Source organism: Sebastes fasciatus, chromosome 15 (assembly GCF_043250625.1).
Source record: "Sebastes fasciatus isolate fSebFas1 chromosome 15, fSebFas1.pri, whole genome shotgun sequence".
In the NCBI taxonomy this organism is placed as follows: Eukaryota; Metazoa; Chordata; class Actinopteri; order Perciformes; family Sebastidae; genus Sebastes; species Sebastes fasciatus.
The window spans coordinates 14466166-14483948 of NC_133809.1; the positions used below are offsets into that span (position 1 = coordinate 14466166).

At 44.3% G+C, this 17783-nt stretch overlaps 1 protein-coding gene across 1 annotated transcript in view; it reads left to right on the forward strand.

Annotated features, from left to right (window-relative positions):
- The first annotated feature begins 200 nt into the window (after nt 1-200).
- dync1h1 (dynein, cytoplasmic 1, heavy chain 1) overlaps nt 201-17783 on the forward strand; it is a 32334-nt gene continuing 14751 nt past the window's right edge. The window contains exons 1-44 of the mRNA XM_074661298.1: nt 201-572; nt 1824-1911; nt 2666-2839; nt 2977-3232; nt 3348-3534; nt 3629-3900; nt 4030-4257; nt 4426-5079; nt 5213-5635; nt 5769-5948; nt 6088-6237; nt 6367-6513; nt 6745-6885; nt 7090-7266; nt 7530-7640; nt 7776-7895; nt 8000-8239; nt 8396-8551; nt 8756-8869; nt 8972-9082; nt 9172-9381; nt 9511-9657; nt 10253-10419; nt 10525-10698; nt 10812-11166; nt 11273-11467; nt 11555-11837; nt 11950-12050; nt 12594-12753; nt 12856-13096; nt 13179-13362; nt 13500-13712; nt 13881-14119; nt 14239-14395; nt 14490-14714; nt 15043-15273; nt 15407-15547; nt 15699-15932; nt 16149-16355; nt 16493-16614; nt 16758-16923; nt 17041-17204; nt 17411-17540; nt 17636-17769. Of these exons, the coding sequence (XP_074517399.1) occupies nt 323-572; nt 1824-1911; nt 2666-2839; nt 2977-3232; nt 3348-3534; nt 3629-3900; nt 4030-4257; nt 4426-5079; nt 5213-5635; nt 5769-5948; nt 6088-6237; nt 6367-6513; nt 6745-6885; nt 7090-7266; nt 7530-7640; nt 7776-7895; nt 8000-8239; nt 8396-8551; nt 8756-8869; nt 8972-9082; nt 9172-9381; nt 9511-9657; nt 10253-10419; nt 10525-10698; nt 10812-11166; nt 11273-11467; nt 11555-11837; nt 11950-12050; nt 12594-12753; nt 12856-13096; nt 13179-13362; nt 13500-13712; nt 13881-14119; nt 14239-14395; nt 14490-14714; nt 15043-15273; nt 15407-15547; nt 15699-15932; nt 16149-16355; nt 16493-16614; nt 16758-16923; nt 17041-17204; nt 17411-17540; nt 17636-17769 (8759 nt within the window). The 5' untranslated portion in view covers nt 201-322. The remainder of the gene's footprint in view (nt 573-1823; nt 1912-2665; nt 2840-2976; nt 3233-3347; nt 3535-3628; nt 3901-4029; nt 4258-4425; nt 5080-5212; nt 5636-5768; nt 5949-6087; nt 6238-6366; nt 6514-6744; nt 6886-7089; nt 7267-7529; nt 7641-7775; nt 7896-7999; nt 8240-8395; nt 8552-8755; nt 8870-8971; nt 9083-9171; nt 9382-9510; nt 9658-10252; nt 10420-10524; nt 10699-10811; nt 11167-11272; nt 11468-11554; nt 11838-11949; nt 12051-12593; nt 12754-12855; nt 13097-13178; nt 13363-13499; nt 13713-13880; nt 14120-14238; nt 14396-14489; nt 14715-15042; nt 15274-15406; nt 15548-15698; nt 15933-16148; nt 16356-16492; nt 16615-16757; nt 16924-17040; nt 17205-17410; nt 17541-17635; nt 17770-17783) is intronic.

Here is a 17783-nt window from a genome sequence, read left to right on the forward strand (position 1 = left end):
ATTAACTGTGAGGATTTCTGGATTTTTAGCTGCATCATGCAGACAACTCCCTTTCTCTCTGTCATAAGAGAGAAAAAATTGATTTGTTCATCTGCATTGTGGGTATTGTAGTTTTTGGCTTGTACAGCACAATGAAATACCAAACCCCTTGAACTACAAATACCATAATCCATTGCGCGAATAAACCAGACCTTCCACGGGTGCGGCGTTTTGACAGCAGCAGTCCGTCTCTGACCCAGACACTGCAGACAGCAACATAACGTCAGCCCCTTTGTTCACTGTCACACAGCTTACCAGTCATCGTTGACTTCGCTTCAAAAGGATGTCGGACGGCGGAGGGACGGAGGAGAACTCCGGCACCATGGAGGTGTCGACCGTTCAGACGGTGGCGGATACCTCGGTGCTGCAGAAGCACATGAGGAAGCTGGTCCCGCTGCTCCTGGAAGATGGCGGCGAGGCCCCGGCGGCTCTGGAAACCGCCCTGGAGGAGAAGAGCGCCGTGGAGCAGATGAGGAAGTTTCTGGCCGACCCGCAAGTTCACACCATCCTGGTGGAGAGAAGTGCTCTCAAAGGTAACAGCTACTACATTTAACAAGTAGTGGGCAAGTAGTAGCAATGTGATGCTATAGCTTGCTGGCTCCATCCATCACATTGTTAAAGGCAACTACGTCACACTGGGTGGGGAAGAGAACAACACACTCCTATGAAGATCCTCAGTTTAGGTGTGATACTGGTTAACTTAAGCAGTTAATACATAATTGTTTGCTATTGTAGTGTAGACCTACATTTATACAATCATTCAGACCAATAAAATCCTAAAATGCTGAAATACTGTGAAGAGCCTTGTGCCATTGCAACTTGTGTCTAGTGCAAAACATGTATGTGCATGTATGCTGGAGCTCAATTTCCTCCCACATAGAGCCTATGCATTTGAGTTTATGTGCCTAATAGCATCAGGGTACGTGCTGTTCCTGAGGCGGGATGTCCTACACCTCAGACTCTTCCATCTCCTTCCAGACTGTGACAGAGAAGACCAGGACACTCTCCACTGTGGCTCCACTGTTAGCGTTACCATTGTGTTATTGTAGAAATACTGTTTGTTGACAAGTGACACTGTGCTAATAATAACACAAGCACCAAAACCACCTCAATTCAAAGAGAATGAATCGTTTGTAGTAAACTGCAAGTCATGTTATGTGCTCCTTCTTGGGGGGTTTTATCATGTGAACCAGCTTGTGTCAATGAACACAGTATCTTCAGTTTCCTCCAGGCGAGTTAATCCTGAGCTTCAGAGCTGCTTTTATTATAAGTGCTGCTGAACCTTGATCCCTTGATACATGCACATGACCAGCCACTGAGTCTGAGCCTGTAGGTTTTTTTACCCCAGACAGAGAGTTACTGTCTCAGCCAATCTATTTTCATGCACTGAGATAATACTGATGCTGCAATGCAGAGAGTGCAGTTTATTTTCCTACAAGCCATGACCTCGCTTGTAAAGAAGGGTGGGGACATAGATGGATGGACTTCAGGATTGCTCTGTCATCCATCTTACTGTAACATTGCTTATCATTATGCTCTGATAAACTCAACTCCTGTCTAGCATCCAGATAATGTACCATTAGCAGTAGCCGAGTAATTTTGTTGGCCTTGAGCAATCAGTCCTTACTGCGTGGTGCATAATATATCTTGATGATGTAGCTTGATTTCAGTGTGGAAAATGGTTGTTGAAAACACTCATTAAGATTGGCAATGTGAATAATATTTCATGAGTTGATTGTTTACTTGGTCAGATAAGAATTCGATTTTATTTGTTCTTCACACAGAGGATGTTGGAGATGAAGGAGAGGAGGAGAAGGAATGCATCACCTATAACATCAGCACTGACATACACTATGGGGTGAAGTCCAACAGGTAAGTGATGCATTTAATGCACTGAACAGAGGTCTTCTTTATCAGACGTGTAATTAGGGCTGCCACAATAACTGCAATATTGCAATACTATTATTTCTACTATTGACAAGCCAACTGCAGAGGATGGCAAGCAACTGCTATTTTTTCTTTTTTCATCCTGCATTGTGGCAAAAAGCCCTGAGCATGTATTCTGCACTGAGTGCTGCATGTTTTGGTATTTTTTCTGGTTGCAGAGAGTAAAAACATTGCCATTTTTTTACCCAGCCGTCCAGTCCGGAAGGGTGGGACAAATACCACAAAGACATGTCGTTTTTACTTATTGGATATTCAATATCATCGCAACCAGACGCAACCACAAAACGCAAAAGTGTCTCAGCTGAAAAAAACACTGCGCCTCATTGCCCTTCTGTGTTCTGCATTCAACAATAAACAAGTATTTAATTTGTTTTAAAACAGTGTCAACTTTGCCATTTAAAAAGCAGCTATATACCTAAAAATAGCTTAACAATAAAGCTTATTCATATAGCACTAAAAGGATAAACAAAGTAATTTGCTAAAAAAAATTAAAACATAAAAAACTGGTGCTATTACCGCATATTGCGCTGTTGAGCCAATCATTATCACCGCAGGAGAAATTCCTTCACCATGACAGCCTTACGTAATTGTATGTGCGTAGGAGAAGACTGTAAACAGTAAAGCCGAAAAATAATTAATTAATGAACTCATGATGTTTTCGTTCTTTTTTCCCCTGCAGCCTGGCTTTCATCAAGAGGGCAGTTGTGATTGATGCAGACAAGCCCATATCGACCCAAGTTCGAGTTCTGACCTTGAGTGAAGATTCTCCCTACGAGACACTCCACTCTTTCATCAGCAACGCTGTCGCTCCGTTCTTCAAGTCCTACATCCGCGAGTCTGGCAAGGCAGACAGGTAATCCTCAAAATGTGTCTTATGCTTTGATAAAAACATTTAATATAGTAAAACTGAATCATGAACTCCACATGGAGGAATAATGTAACACGGATGGAGGATTCATCTGCACTATCATCTGTGTCCTAAACCTCTAGAGATGGGGATAAGATGGCTCCCTCGGTGGAGAAAAAGATCGCTGAGCTGGAGATGGGACTTCTCCACCTGCAGCAGAACATTGAGATTCCTGAGATCAGCCTCCTCATCCACCCCATCATCACAAACATCGCCAAGCAGTTATACGAGCGCGGGGAGAAGCCCAAGGTCACTGACTTTGGCGACAAAGTGGAGGACCCAACCTTCCTTAACCAGCTGCAATCTGGAGTCAACCGCTGGATCAGGGAGATCCAAAAGGTAAGAGGCTTTCCCATATTTCTATCTCAAATTTCATATAATAACAGGTATATGGAAAAATATTTATCTATTAAACTCACGGGTTATTTGTCTCCTCCACTCAACCTTTTATCAGGTGACAAAGCTCGACCGTGACCCAGCTTCTGGCACAGCCTTGCAGGAGATCAGTTTTTGGTTGAATCTGGAGAGAGCACTCAACAGGATCCAGGAGAAGAGGGAGAGCCCAGAGGTTCTGCTCACACTGGACATCCTCAAACACGGCAAACGTTTCCATGCTACTGTCAGCTTTGACACCGACACTGGTGAGTGACAATCAGCCAAGACAGTTTTTCATTACTGGCAGTATTTTTTTAATACAATATGATTAATTGTTTATCCTTTTTCTACTTCTCACAGGTCTGAAACAGGCTGTGGAAACGGTCAATGACTACAATCCTCTGATGAAGGACTTCCCTCTCAATGACCTGCTCTCTGCTTCTGAGCTTGATAAGATCCGCCAGGCCCTGATGGCCATATTCACTCATCTGAAAAAGATTAGGAACACCAAGTACCCTATCCAGAGAGCACTGCGTCTAGTGGAGGCCATCTCCAGGGACTTGAGCTCCCAGCTCCTCAAGGTGTTGGGCACCAGGAAGCTCATGCATGTTGCCTACGAGGAATTTGAAAAGGTTGGTGTGGTTGAGTCTCTAGCATAAACTCAAACCTATTGTCTATTTTTCCCTTGAAGTACACACTTACTTTAGCTACTCCAAATATTCTACGTCTTCCTAAATGTCCTTTTAAACTTCTGCGAGCAGGTGATGGTGGCCTGCTTCGAGGTGTTCCAGACCTGGGAGGATGAGTATGAGAAACTGCAGGTGCTTCTGAGGGACATTGTGAAGAGAAAGAGAGAGGAGAACCTGAAGATGGTGTGGCGTTTGAGCCCAGCTCACAGGAAGCTCCAATCCCGTCTGGATCACATGAGACGTTTCAGAAGGCAGCATGAGCAGTTGAGGGCCGTCATCGTCCGTGTGCTGAGGCCTCAGGTAAAGTACCATTAGCATCTGTAATGGCTACGCTTGAACTGACCAGTATGTCTTGTCATTATTTTCCTTTGATCATTTTAATGTTGTTTTCCTGACAAAATAGGAATTAATATCTGGTTTTGTCCACACTTGATTGAGAAAATGTTCTTTCTTTTGTTTATTCCCCAGGTTTCTGCCGTGCCACAACATGCCCCCGGAGAGACAGTTGAGCCTCAAGATATGAAGGTAGCTGGAGTTCTCTTTGATGCCGCTGACGCCAACGCTATCGAGGAGGTCAACCTGGCATATGAGAATGTCAAAGAGGTCGATGGTCTGGATGTGTCTAAGGAAGGTATGGAAGCCTGGGAAGCCGCCATGAAACGTTATGACGAACGCATCGACCGCGTGGAGACCCGTATCACTGCCCGCCTGCGTGATCAGCTGGGAACCGCCAAGAACGCCAACGAAATGTTCCGCATCTTCTCCCGCTTCAACGCTCTCTTTGTGCGTCCCCACATCCGCGGCGCCATCCGAGAGTATCAGACGCAGCTCATCCAGCGCGTGAAGGATGACATTGAGTCACTGCACGACAAGTTCAAAGTGCAGTACCCTCAGAGCCAGGCCTGTAAGATGAGCCACGTCCGAGACCTGCCGCCGGTGTCCGGCTCCATCATCTGGGCGAAGCAGATCGACCGTCAGCTGACTGCGTACATGAAGAGAGTGGAGGATGTTCTGGGAAAAGGCTGGGAGAACCATGTGGAAGGGCTGAAGCTGAAGCAGGATGGAGATAGCTTCAGGGCTAAACTCAATACTCAAGAGATATTTGATGACTGGTCTCGCAAGGTATGAAGCTGATCATGGACTTTAATATAGTGTAGCATTTTTCTCAAATATTTGAAAAATGTTCTATTGTGTTTTATGTTTTTATTGTTTTTTTTTTTAAATATTTGTTCTTCTTTTTTTTTCTGTAAATCAGGTGCAGCAGCGTAACCTTGGTGTGTCTGGCCGCATCTTCACAATTGAGAGCACTCGTGCCCGTGGACGCACCGGAAACATGCTTAAGCTTAAAGTCAACTTCCTCCCAGAGATCATCACCTTGTCCAAAGAGGTTCGTAACCTCAAGTGGCTGAGCTTCCGTGTTCCTTTGGCCATCGTCAACAAAGCCCACCAGGCTAACCAGCTGTACCCGTTTGCCATCTCTTTGATCGAGAGCGTGCGCACCTACGAGCGCACTTGTGAGAAGGTGGAGGAGAGATTCTCCATCTCCCTGCTGGTGGCTGGGCTCAAGAAAGAGGTTCAAGCTCTCGTTACTGAAGGCATCACTCTGGTGTGGGAGTCCTACAAGCTGGATCCTTATGTTCAGAGGCTGGCTGAGACTGTCTTCAATTTCCAGGAGAAGGTCAGTGTGTCTCTATAAAATGGTTACATGCATAAGTACAGTCTCACCTCTGTGTCATATTGAAATGAATGAAACAAGTGCTATTATTTAATTGTCCTTCTCATGTTTTTTTTCTGCTGTATGTTGTTTACAGGTGGACGACCTCTTACTGATTGAGGAGAAAATTGATCTTGAGGTTCGCTCTTTGGAGACTTGCATGTTCGAGAACAAGACCTTCTCTGAAATCCTCAACCGAGTCCAGAAGGCCGTGGACGACCTCAATCTCCACTCGTATTCCAACCTGCCCATCTGGGTCAACAAGCTCGACATTGAGGTTGGCACCACACAGCAATACAAGTTGGATTGTGACTGTTTTGAGTCAGAATGGAAACATTTAAACCTTTTTTTTTTTTTACATATGTGATTGGTCTGAATGGCTTTCAAACAGGATGGATTTCATTTTGTTTCCATAGATTGAACGTATCCTGGGAGTGCGTCTGCAGTGTGGCCTTAAGGCCTGGACCCAGGTGCTCCGTGGCCAGGCAGAGGACAAAGCTGATGTGGACATGGACACAGAGGCTCCACAAGTGAGCCACAAACCTGGAGGGGATCCCAAGATCAAGGTAGCCATTGTGACTGTTGTGACTCTGTGGTGCCTTATACCATGTTTTGTTTTATTGATTATTCCTTATATAACCTTGGGAAACCTTGGATTCACTATTTATTATAACACTGTTATTTTCTTCTCCCAGAATGTTGTCCATGAGCTGAGGATTACTAACCAGGTGATCTACCTGAACCCACCTATTGAAGACTGTCGCTACAAGCTCTATCAGGAGATGTTTGCCTGGAAGATGGTCATCCTTTCTCTTCCCAGGATTCAGAGCCAGAGATACCAGGTAGAGATGTTTAAACAGTTTGAGCAGAAAGCCATGATAAGAATGCATGTCTGAATGGCTGTGGTATGTAAACAAATAGGTACAAGCCACTTTGAACAAAGTATCTACCAAACATAAAGTACGTTCTATTTTATTTGAGTTCAAATATGATATATGTAGAAACGTTTGAATGTTGTCTTCTTGCACTTGTGCTGTAGCTTTTATCTAAGCAAATCTGTCCTTCCTCTCCAGGTTGGAGTCCACTATGAGCTGTCAGAGGAAGAGAAGTTCTACAGAAATGCCCTGACCAGGATGCCAGATGGCCCTGCAGCCTTAGAGGAGGCCTACAATGCAGTCGAAGACATTGTCACTGAGGTGGAGCAGTATGTCAAGGTAAGAGTCATTTACAACGTGTCATCATGCCTTAGGATTACTTCTGATAGCATTGCTTTGTTTGAAGAAAAAGATTTAAAGAAATGAAATCCCCAATTACTGTTTTCTTTTGTACTGTCTTCATTTCATAAACATTCATAATACAAACTATCATGTACATTAGTTTGTGAGTATTCATCTCTTTTCTTTGCCGCCCCTGTCCAGGTGTGGCTGCAGTACCAGTGCTTGTGGGACATGCAAGCCGAGAACATCTACAACCGTCTGGGTGAAGATCTCACCAAGTGGCAGGCCCTGCTGGTCCAGATCCGCAAAGCACGTGGAACATTTGACAATGCAGAGACACGGAAGGATTTTGGACCTGTGGTCATCGACTATGGCAAGGTAATAATGACGGTTATAGGCTGTATTTGAAAAATATTTCTCAAACGGCAATCACTTAAAACATTTTAAAAGTAATGTTTTGAAATGGTCTTTAAAACAAGACATGTTACTTATTTAAGGGAAGCGTGAGATCTCTTAAAACCCCCTTATTTGAGCACATTTGTTTCATTGCAATGCAATGTTATTGTGCAATGTTACAATGAGTATCCTTTTGTATTTTTATGGGCTTATTTTTAAATGTTCGTATTTGTCCCTGACAACAGGTCCAGTCCAAGGTGAACTTGAAGTACGACTCCTGGCACAAAGAAGTGCTCAGCAAGTTTGGCCAGATGCTTGGCCAGAACATGCAGGACTTCCATTCTCAGATCTCCAAGGTAACGTATAATATGTCTATAAAATGTCTTTTGACCAGCTCAGTAACATTGATTTCCTTAAGACACTGATCAGAAGATAATTCTATGAACTCGATTTTTTTTCTCTTCACCTTTCTTTTTCTGTTTCCTCAATAGTCTCGTCAAGAACTGGAGCAACACTCGGTGGACACGGCTAGCACCTCAGATGCTGTCAACTTCATAACTTATGTCCAGACTCTGAAGCGCAAGATCAAACAGTTTGAGAAAAATGTGGACGTAAGTACTCTAAAACATTGAGTATCCTTTCCTTTATTCTTTTGTATCACGGCATGCTTCATTAAAAACAGTTCTAATCCGGTTCTTCCTCCTTTTACCCCTAGTTGTTCCGTAATGGACAGCGTTTGCTGGAGAAGCAGAGGTTCCAGTTCCCTCCATCTTGGCTCTACATTGACAACATCGAAGGTGAATGGGGAGCTTTCAGTGACATAATGAAGCGCAAGGATACTGCTATCCAGCAGCAGGTGGCCAACCTGCAGCTAAAGATCGTCCAGGAGGACAAAGCTGTGGAAAACCGCACCACTGACTTGCTCAATGAGTGGGAGAAGACCAAACCAGTTGCTGTAAGAAAAATTTAATCAAGTTAAATTTGAAATACAATATACTGTACAGTCACCCCTAATTTGTACTTTCTGTACAAACTACAGCCATTGAAGCATTTACTGTTGTGACTGAAATAACTTGGAAACTTTTGATGTCTAACTGACGTGTTTCACCAGGGAAACCTGCGTCCAGAGGAGGCACTTCAGTCTCTGACGATCTACGAGGGCAACTTTAGCCGTCTGAAGATTGAAAGGGAGAAGTGTGCCCGAGCCAAAGAAGCCCTGGAGCTCACCGACACGGGCCTGCTCAGTGGAAGTGAAGAGAGGGTGCAGGTAATGCCAGCAAACATCCACATAAAAGCATTTCAAATCAACAATCCAAGACCAAGTAACAGGCAGCAAATATCTCACAGACTCTCATTTGGAATAGGAGTAGTATTCAGCATATTATGCACAAGTTACAGCTCTTAACTTCTACTTTTATGGATATTCCTAATCTTTTTTTCTACTTGTTTTTGTCTTTGTGGTGATTTGCAGGTGGCACTAGAAGAGCTGCATGACCTGAAGGAGGTTTGGTCCGAGTTGTCAAAGGTTTGGGAGCAGATCGACCAGATGAAAGAGCAGCCGTGGCCGTCTGTACAGCCTCGCAAGGTAACAAACCCTCAAAAATCATTCAGATCATTGAATATCTATTGTTTGTTTGTGAAATTCTTAGCATATAACTATTCTTGTGTTGGTGTTTTGTGTTTGTAGCTTCGTCAGACTCTGGATGGTCTTCTGAACCAGCTGAAGAACTTCCAAGCGAGACTGAGACAGTATGCTTCCTACGAATTTATCCAGAGGCTGCTTAAAGGATACCTGAAGGTCAGGCAGCTAGTTTTTACACATTTTTTCTCACAAAAAAACTCAAAAATGGGTTATTAAATTCTCTTCCTATTCCTTTCTCTCACCAGGTTAACATGTTGGTGATTGAACTGAAATCAGAGGCTCTGAAGGACCGCCACTGGAAGCAGCTGATGAAGCGTTTGCATGTGAACTGGGTCCCGTCAGAGCTGACCCTGGGACAGGTCTGGGATGTGGATCTGCAGAGGAATGAGATGGTGGTGAAGGACGTTCTCCTGGTAGCCCAGGGAGAGATGGCTTTGGAGGAGTTCCTCAAACAGGTGAAGAGGGAGGGCAGTGTAGTTGATGCTCTTAGGGGGGCAACTGGCAGTTTTTTTAAAATCTGTTTATAAATTACTCTATGGTTTGTTGACCTACTAATAATAATTCTGTGGTTTTTTGGTCCTCAGATCCGTGAAGTGTGGAACTCATACGAGCTTGACCTGGTGAACTACCAGAACAAGTGTCGTCTGATTAGAGGCTGGGACGACCTCTTCAACAAGGTCAAAGAGCATATTAACAGCGTGTCCGCCATGAAGTTGTCTCCATACTACAAGGTAAACACAATTACATGTTGTGTTCATTAACTCTTTTATAATGGGGACATTGTTGTTTGCATGATTCTGTTTAAATTAATCTAAAATACAAACCATAATAGCTAGAGCAATCATTCTGTTTGCAGCGGAAAGCTAAGGCTTCTGTCTTTTACATCATTGTGTTGTACACTTGTGATTACGTTATTACGTTCCGTGCGGAACTCAATCTGCTCATAAAGATGAGCATATCTCAAAAACAAAAAAATGTGCATAGTTCAAGTAAATTATGGATTTTTACTTTGTTGGTGTGAAATATTTTGTTCATGTTTCTACATTTAGAAATCTTTTGGATCAATATGTTTTGAGTGTTTATTTAGTCACATGTAAGAATAATGTCAGATTTCTTTTTTTTTCTTTTTTTTTTCTGACACAATTGCAATACTTTTATCAATTATTATAGTTTATTGACTGACATAACCTTTTAGCTTAGGTTGTACAGATTTTTAGAGATATGATGCATTTAAAGATACCCCAAGAAATGACATTACAATAAGCTAAAACAGTAGTTTAAGATTTTACAAATATTTAAGTTTTCTCTTCTACCTCTTCCTCCCAGGTGTTTGAGGAAGACGCCCTGAGCTGGGAGGACAAGCTGAATCGCATCATGGCTCTGTTTGACGTTTGGATTGACGTCCAGCGTCGCTGGGTCTATCTGGAAGGCATCTTTACCGGCAGTGCTGACATTAAACATCTGCTGCCTGTAGAAACCCAGAGATTCCAGAGGTAAATGAAGGATCCTTTATTTGTACACTTTATTTTAACAAACCAGAATTTATTAGTTAATATTTTCTACTAGGACTTACTAATATGTCTCTGTTTATTCCACAGCATCAGCACAGAGTTCTTGGCACTGATGAAGAAGGTGTCAAAGTCTCCTTTAGTGATGGATGTGCTGAACATACAGGGAGTGCAGAGGTCTCTGGAGCGACTGGCCGACCTTCTGGGAAAAATCCAGAAAGCCCTCGGAGAATACCTGGAGAGAGAGAGATCTTCATTCCCCAGGTAAGACGATGATAGGGGACAAAGGGAATGTGCATTGATATCAATGTACATGTAAAAAACACAAAACGTAGATGTTCATGATTATTGATCCATCACGCTCATGTTGTTTCCAGGTTCTACTTCGTGGGAGACGAGGACCTGCTTGAAATCATCGGCAACAGTAAGAACGTGGCCAAACTGCAGAAGCACTTCAAGAAGATGTTTGCTGGCGTTTCCAGCATCCTGCTCAACGAGGACAACACCGTGGTGCTGGGAATCTGCTCCCGCGAGGGCGAGGAGATTGTCTACAAGACACCAGTCTCCATCACGGATCACCCCAAGATCAACGAGTGGCTGACGCTGGTGGAAAAGGAGATGAGGGTGACGCTGGCCAAGCTGTTAGCTGAGTCTGTCACAGAGGTCATATCATTCAACAAGGGCGAAACAGTTGACCTGTCTCAGTACATCGACTGGATTGATACTTACCAGGTTGGTATTGAGAACATTCATTCTACACACAATTAATCATTCAATATAGTTGAAATCAGGCAATGTGTTAATGTATTTTCACTTGATCTGTTCCCTTTCTTCACAGGCCCAGCTGGTGGTCCTGTCCACTCAGATCGCCTGGTCTGAGAACGTCGAGTTTGCCTTGACCAGCATCTCTGGTGGTGGCGACATTAAAGTCATGGATACAGTGCTGTCAAATGTGCAGGCCACCCTCAACGTGCTGGCTGACACCGTGCTGATGGAGCAGCCTCCACTCCGCAGGAGGAAACTGGAGCACCTGGTTAGAGGGATTTTTTAAAAGTACATTTTTAGAAGAATGTTGTCCAATAAAAAGTGTGTCTGAAATCCCTCTTCTGCTCCGTCTTAGATCACTGAGCTGGTGCACCAACGTGATGTGACCAGGACTCTGATCAAGAACAAGATCGACCACCCTAAGTCCTTTGAGTGGCTCAGCCAGATGCGCTTCTATTTTGACCCCAAGCAGACAGATGTCCTGCAACAGCTGTCCATTCAGATGGCCAATGCCAAGTTCAACTATGGCTTTGAGTACTTGGGTGTCCAGGACAAGCTGGTCCAGACCCCTCTGACAGATCGCTGCTATCTCACCATGACCCAGGCCCTGGAGGCCCGCCTTGGAGGGTCACCATTTGGTATGGAAGCTTTTTTTCTATACTCCCTAAGAAATGGAGATTTAGATTTTAAGAAAATTACAGATTTACATATAAAACGATCAACTTCACTGAGTTTTTTTCCTCCATCTAGGTCCTGCTGGCACAGGAAAGACCGAGTCTGTGAAAGCTCTTGGTCACCAGCTGGGTCGTTTTGTCCTGGTCTTCAACTGTGATGAGACATTTGACTTCCAGGTATATAACTGCACACAGATTCTGCAACACTGATTTGGTGTGAATGCAGCCTTAGGCTATTTTATAGACAAAACAACAACAACAACAACACACCATGAGAGATCAGTAAACACTTGCACATCATGTGATTATCATTTGCCTTCAGTGTTTCCCCTAGGATGGACTTGTAGCAGCGGAGTTGATTCTTTTGCAAGTGTGCTGCACAATGTTTTTGTATGCTTGGAAATGGCGCCCTGCATCAGAAAGGCCCTTGAGGCCTAATTACATACAGTACATTTGTGCACAGTAATGAGCATGGGAAATATTCGTCTAACTTACATATGAGGTGTCTCGAGATTTAGGAAAGTATCTTTTATTGAACATAATAAATCACAACACCACACTGTTGTATTATCAAACAGTGTTCATTTACTTAAATGTAATGACGTACTGCCACTGCTGCTTGCATATAGGGGAAACACTGGTCTTTTTTTAGGATTTAGCTGTTTCTCATATTGTTCATTTAACTTACAAATCTCTTTGGTTGACCTCCTCTTTTTTTAGGCCATGGGTCGTATCTTCGTGGGTCTGTGCCAGGTGGGAGCGTGGGGCTGCTTCGACGAGTTCAATCGTCTGGAGGAGAGAATGCTTTCTGCCGTCTCTCAGCAGGTCCAGTACATCCAGGTGGCCTTGAGGGAGCACAGCAACCCCAACAGAGACAGGAGTATGTATAACGTGTGGAAACTCAGATGTTATTTAAGGAGACTGTCCTTTTAAAGAGATTGTTGTGCATTGTAAACAAGTACACCTCTGTCTCCCCCCTCAGGTGTCCCAATCATGACAGAGCTCCTGAACAAGCAGGTAAAGGTGAGTCCAGATATGGCCATCTTCATCACCATGAACCCTGGCTACGCTGGCCGCTCCAACCTGCCTGACAATCTGAAGAAGCTGTTCCGCAGTTTGGCCATGACCAAGCCCGATCGCCAGCTCATCGCCCAGGTCATGCTCTACTCACAAGGTTTCCGCACAGCTGAAACCCTCGCCAAAAAGATTGTACCCTTCTTCAAGTATGTACTGTTTAAGAAAAATTTACATAGAGAATTTTGAGAGATCTTTCTTCTCTGAATTTCTCCCGTGCCTCTATTTCAGGTTGTGTGATGAGCAGCTGTCATCCCAGAGTCACTACGATTTCGGCCTCCGAGCTCTCAAGAGCGTGCTGATCAGTGCTGGCAACGTCAAGCGTGAGCGCATCCAGAAGATCAAAAGAGAGAAGCTGGAGCGCGGAGAGGTTGTTGATGAGAATGACATCGCTGAGAACCTTCCCGAGCAGGAGGTATAGAAAATTATACATTGTAGGACTTGAAGTGAAGTTTCTGTATTGTTTTGCCAGCTCTGGCAAATTTATTTTTAGAATCCAGCTAGAAATTTGAGGGGCTCGAATGGTTATTTCATTCTGTCTTGTTACTTTAGATCCTGATCCAGAGTGTGTGCGAGACTATGGTTCCCAAGCTGGTGGCGGAGGATATCCCTCTGCTGTTCAGTCTGCTGTCCGATGTGTTCCCTGGAGTCCAGTACATGCGTGGAGAGATGACCGCTCTGAGGGAGGAGCTGAAGAAAGTCTGTGCGGAGATGTACCTCACCTACGGAGACGGTGACGATGTGGGCAGCATGTGGGTGGAGAAGGTATGTTGCGAATGGCACGTTTCCACCAAGCAGTTCAATTCAGCTCTGTTTGTTACACTTTACACTTTTTTTTTTTTTGCATTTCCATTCAAGGTTCAAGATTCAAGGTTATTGCATAATAAGTAGTTACTCTAATATTCTGAAACCTTGCCATTCATCTCCTTCCAGGTGCTCCAGCTGTTCCAGATCACACAGATCAACCACGGTTTGATGATGGTGGGACCTTCTGGTAGTGGGAAGACCATGGCATGGAGGGTGCTGCTCAAGGCCCTGGAGAGGCTGGAGGGTATTGAGGGAGTGGCCCACATCATTGACCCCAAGGCCATCAGCAAGGACCACCTGTATGGAACCCTGGATCCCAACACCCGTGAATGGACCGATGGCTTGTTCACACACATCCTCAGAAAGTGAGTTCTGTAACACATTTCATTGTTAAGGGTATAAATCACCTCAGTTCATCTTTATCCTGCTAAATAGGACTTTTTAAAAATAACTGGCATAAAATATTTGTTTCTTTCGATTTCAGAATCATTGACAATGTTCGAGGTGAACTGCAAAAGCGTCAGTGGATCATCTTTGATGGTGATGTTGATCCTGAGTGGGTTGAAAATCTCAACTCAGTCCTGGATGACAACAAGCTGCTCACCCTGCCCAATGGAGAGCGTCTCAGCTTGCCACCAAATGTAAGAGCGCAGCATTTCAAACACAGATGGGTTTTTTTTCTCATTATATTCCAAGCTGTGTTGACGTGGAATAACTCCCTCTCTCTCTCTGCAGGTGCGTGTAATGTTTGAAGTACAGGACCTGAAGTACGCCACCCTGGCCACTGTGTCTCGCTGTGGTATGGTCTGGTTCAGTGAGGATGTCCTCAGCACCGACATGATCTTCAATAACTTCCTGGCTCGCGTTCGCAGCATCCCATTGGACGAGGGAGAGGATGAAGCTCAGCGTCAGAGGAAGGGCATGGAAGATGAGGACGAGACTGCATCACCAATGTTGCAGGTAAAACATTTTTTTTAAAACGGGACCTCTTAGGCGGCTGGTTAGCTCAGTCGGTAGAGCGAGCGCCCATGTATTGCCAAGGCTGTGTCCTAGCAGCGGTGGACCCGGGTTCGAATCCGGCCTGTGGTCCTTTCCGCATGTCATTCCTCTCTCTCCCCCTTTCCAACACTCTATCCATTGTCCTATCAATAAAAATGCTTGAAAAATCTCTCCAAAAAAAAAAAAAAAACAGGACCTCTTAAGCAAAGAAAATGGCAGCAGTTTATCATTTTAGAATATTTTATGACTTCTCTTCTTTACTAATGTCCTGTTGTATGTTCTACATTAGATTCAGCGTGATGCTGCAGCTGTCCTGCAGCCTTACTTCACCTCCACAGGCCTGGTGATCAAGGCCTTGGAGCATGCCTCCAAGATGGAGCACATCATGGACTACACCCGCCTGCGCTGCATGGGTTCCCTGTTCTCAATGCTGCACCAGGCCTGCCGTAATGTGGCGCTCTACAACAACAATCACCCTGACTTCCCCATGCCCAATGAACAGATGGAGAGATACATGCAGGTAATGTTCTGCTTTCTGCTCTCCATATAACTGAAAGAAGCATACATGTCTTATTGTTATATCAACTTAATCACTGCAAAAATATATGTATTTTCTTAAAGCTGATACATTTTATCACATTAACTCTCAACAGAAATATCTGATCTACGCTGTGCTGTGGTCCTTCTCTGGTGACGGACGGCTGAAGATGAGGGCTGAACTTGGAGAATACATCCGTCGCATCACCACAGTACCCCTCCCCTCTGCTCCCAATGTCCCCATCATTGACTACGAGGTACAGCCTCTTCGTGTTCAAACAGATATTGATTGTTCTCTTGAGTAAAAGAAATATTTGATTCTCTGCAAGTCACTGAAAGCAAACCAAGACTACTACAGTCTGCAGAATAACCATTGCATCTTATTTTTTTATTATTTGCGTTGTGCAGGTGTGCATCTCGGGTGAATGGCAGTCCTGGCAGGGCAAGGTGCCCCAGATTGAGGTAGAGACCCACAAGGTGGCGTCCCCCGATGTCGTGGTTCCCACTCTGGACACTGTTCGCCATGAAGCTTTGCTTTACACATGGCTAGCAGAGCACAAACCGCTGGTGCTGTGTGGACCTCCTGGCTCTGGAAAGACTATGACTCTGTTCAGCGCCCTCAGAGCCTTGCCTGATATGGAGGTGAGAGACTGGATACAAATATATTATAAATCTTTAAACCTGACCATGTAACTGATGAGTAGCAATCCTTTTACATCACTATAGGAATTTTACCAGAAAGCTCTTAAGAAATTAATAATTATGTATATTAGATTTTAACATATCTAAACTGCTGAATGAATATGAATATGCTGTGTTAAAATGAGGAAATCAAATATTCCTGCTACTCTCTACCAGGTTGTGGGTCTGAACTTCTCCAGTGCCACCACCCCAGAGCTGCTGCTGAAGACCTTTGATCATTACTGTGAGTACCGCCGTACCCCCAACGGCGTGGTCCTCGCCCCCGTCCAGCTGGGCAAGTGGCTGGTGTTGTTCTGTGATGAGATCAATCTGCCGGACATGGACAAGTACGGCACACAGAGAGTCATCTCTTTCATCAGACAGGTATTGTTTACTATTTTATTTTCCCTTGTTGCATTTTGCAGCAACACCCAAGTGTGCAAACTGAAATCATTGCAGTATAATACATTTGGTATCCCTCCTTGTATGTTAAAGGCTCCCCTGATTTGTTTTCTTTGCAGATGGTGGAACATGGAGGTTTCTACCGCACCTCAGACCAGACTTGGGTCAAGTTGGAGAGGATCCAGTTTGTTGGAGCCTGTAATCCTCCAACTGACCCTGGCAGAAAGCCTCTCACACACAGGTACAGTTTTCAGACTGATTAGAACAATAATATAATTGATACTATGATTAGCATAAAAAAGGAAATGAGAATGATAATTAGAAAAATGAACATTGCATATGACGAGCCCTAACAGTGGTCATGTTGTGGTGTGCTGTTTCTAGGTTCCTGCGTCATGTTCCTGTGGTGTACGTGGACTACCCAGGCCCAGCCTCTCTAACCCAGATCTATGGAACCTTCAACCGTGCCATGCTGCGCCTCATCCCATCCCTACGTACCTACGCTGAGCCTCTTACTGCTGCTATGGTTGAATTCTACACCATGTCTCAGGTAGAGGAGATTACTAAATATCTATATAACAATCTAATATGTAAACATAAAGTTTACTTAATCATTTCAGTCACACTATTACTAATTTGTTTGCATGTCTAATTTCCTTCCCTTCAGGAGCGGTTCACCCAGGACACCCAACCTCACTACATCTACTCTCCCAGAGAGATGACCCGCTGGGTGAGGGGTATCTTCGAGGCCCTGCGGCCACTTGAGACTCTGCCTGTGGAGGGACTCATCCGCATCTGGGCCCATGAAGCTCTCCGTCTCTTCCAAGACAGGTGAGTGCAAGAGGCTGAAGAAGAGGCTATTCGTATCTAGTCTGATGTTTTAACAGAATCACAGTGCATTTATTAGATGTGAACAGTAGAGTGTAGAGTATTTGTATGCTAGTTTTTTTTTACTGATAAATCTGATAATCGGCCACCTAAGAAATGCACAAGTATTTAAAGAATGATAATGTGGCTCGTCTTAAACCTTTTTCCAGACTGGTTGATGATGACGAGAGAAGGTGGACAGATGAAAACATCGACGTAGTCGGTCTCAAACACTTCCCCAACATCGATAAGGAGAAGGGTCTCACCAGGCCTATCCTCTACAGCAACTGGCTTTCCAAGGTAAACCAGGATGACCATGCTGGTAATGATGTGGAAACATTAAGTCTTAAGCAGTTAGATTTCCATTTTACTGAGTTCATCATTTGTGGATGCAGGACTACATCCCAGTGGAACAGGAGGAGCTGAGGGACTATGTGAAGGCCCGTCTGAAGGTCTTCTATGAGGAGGAGCTTGACGTCCCTCTGGTGCTCTTCAATGAGGTGCTGGACCATGTCCTCAGAATTGACCGGTGAGTAACAGCCT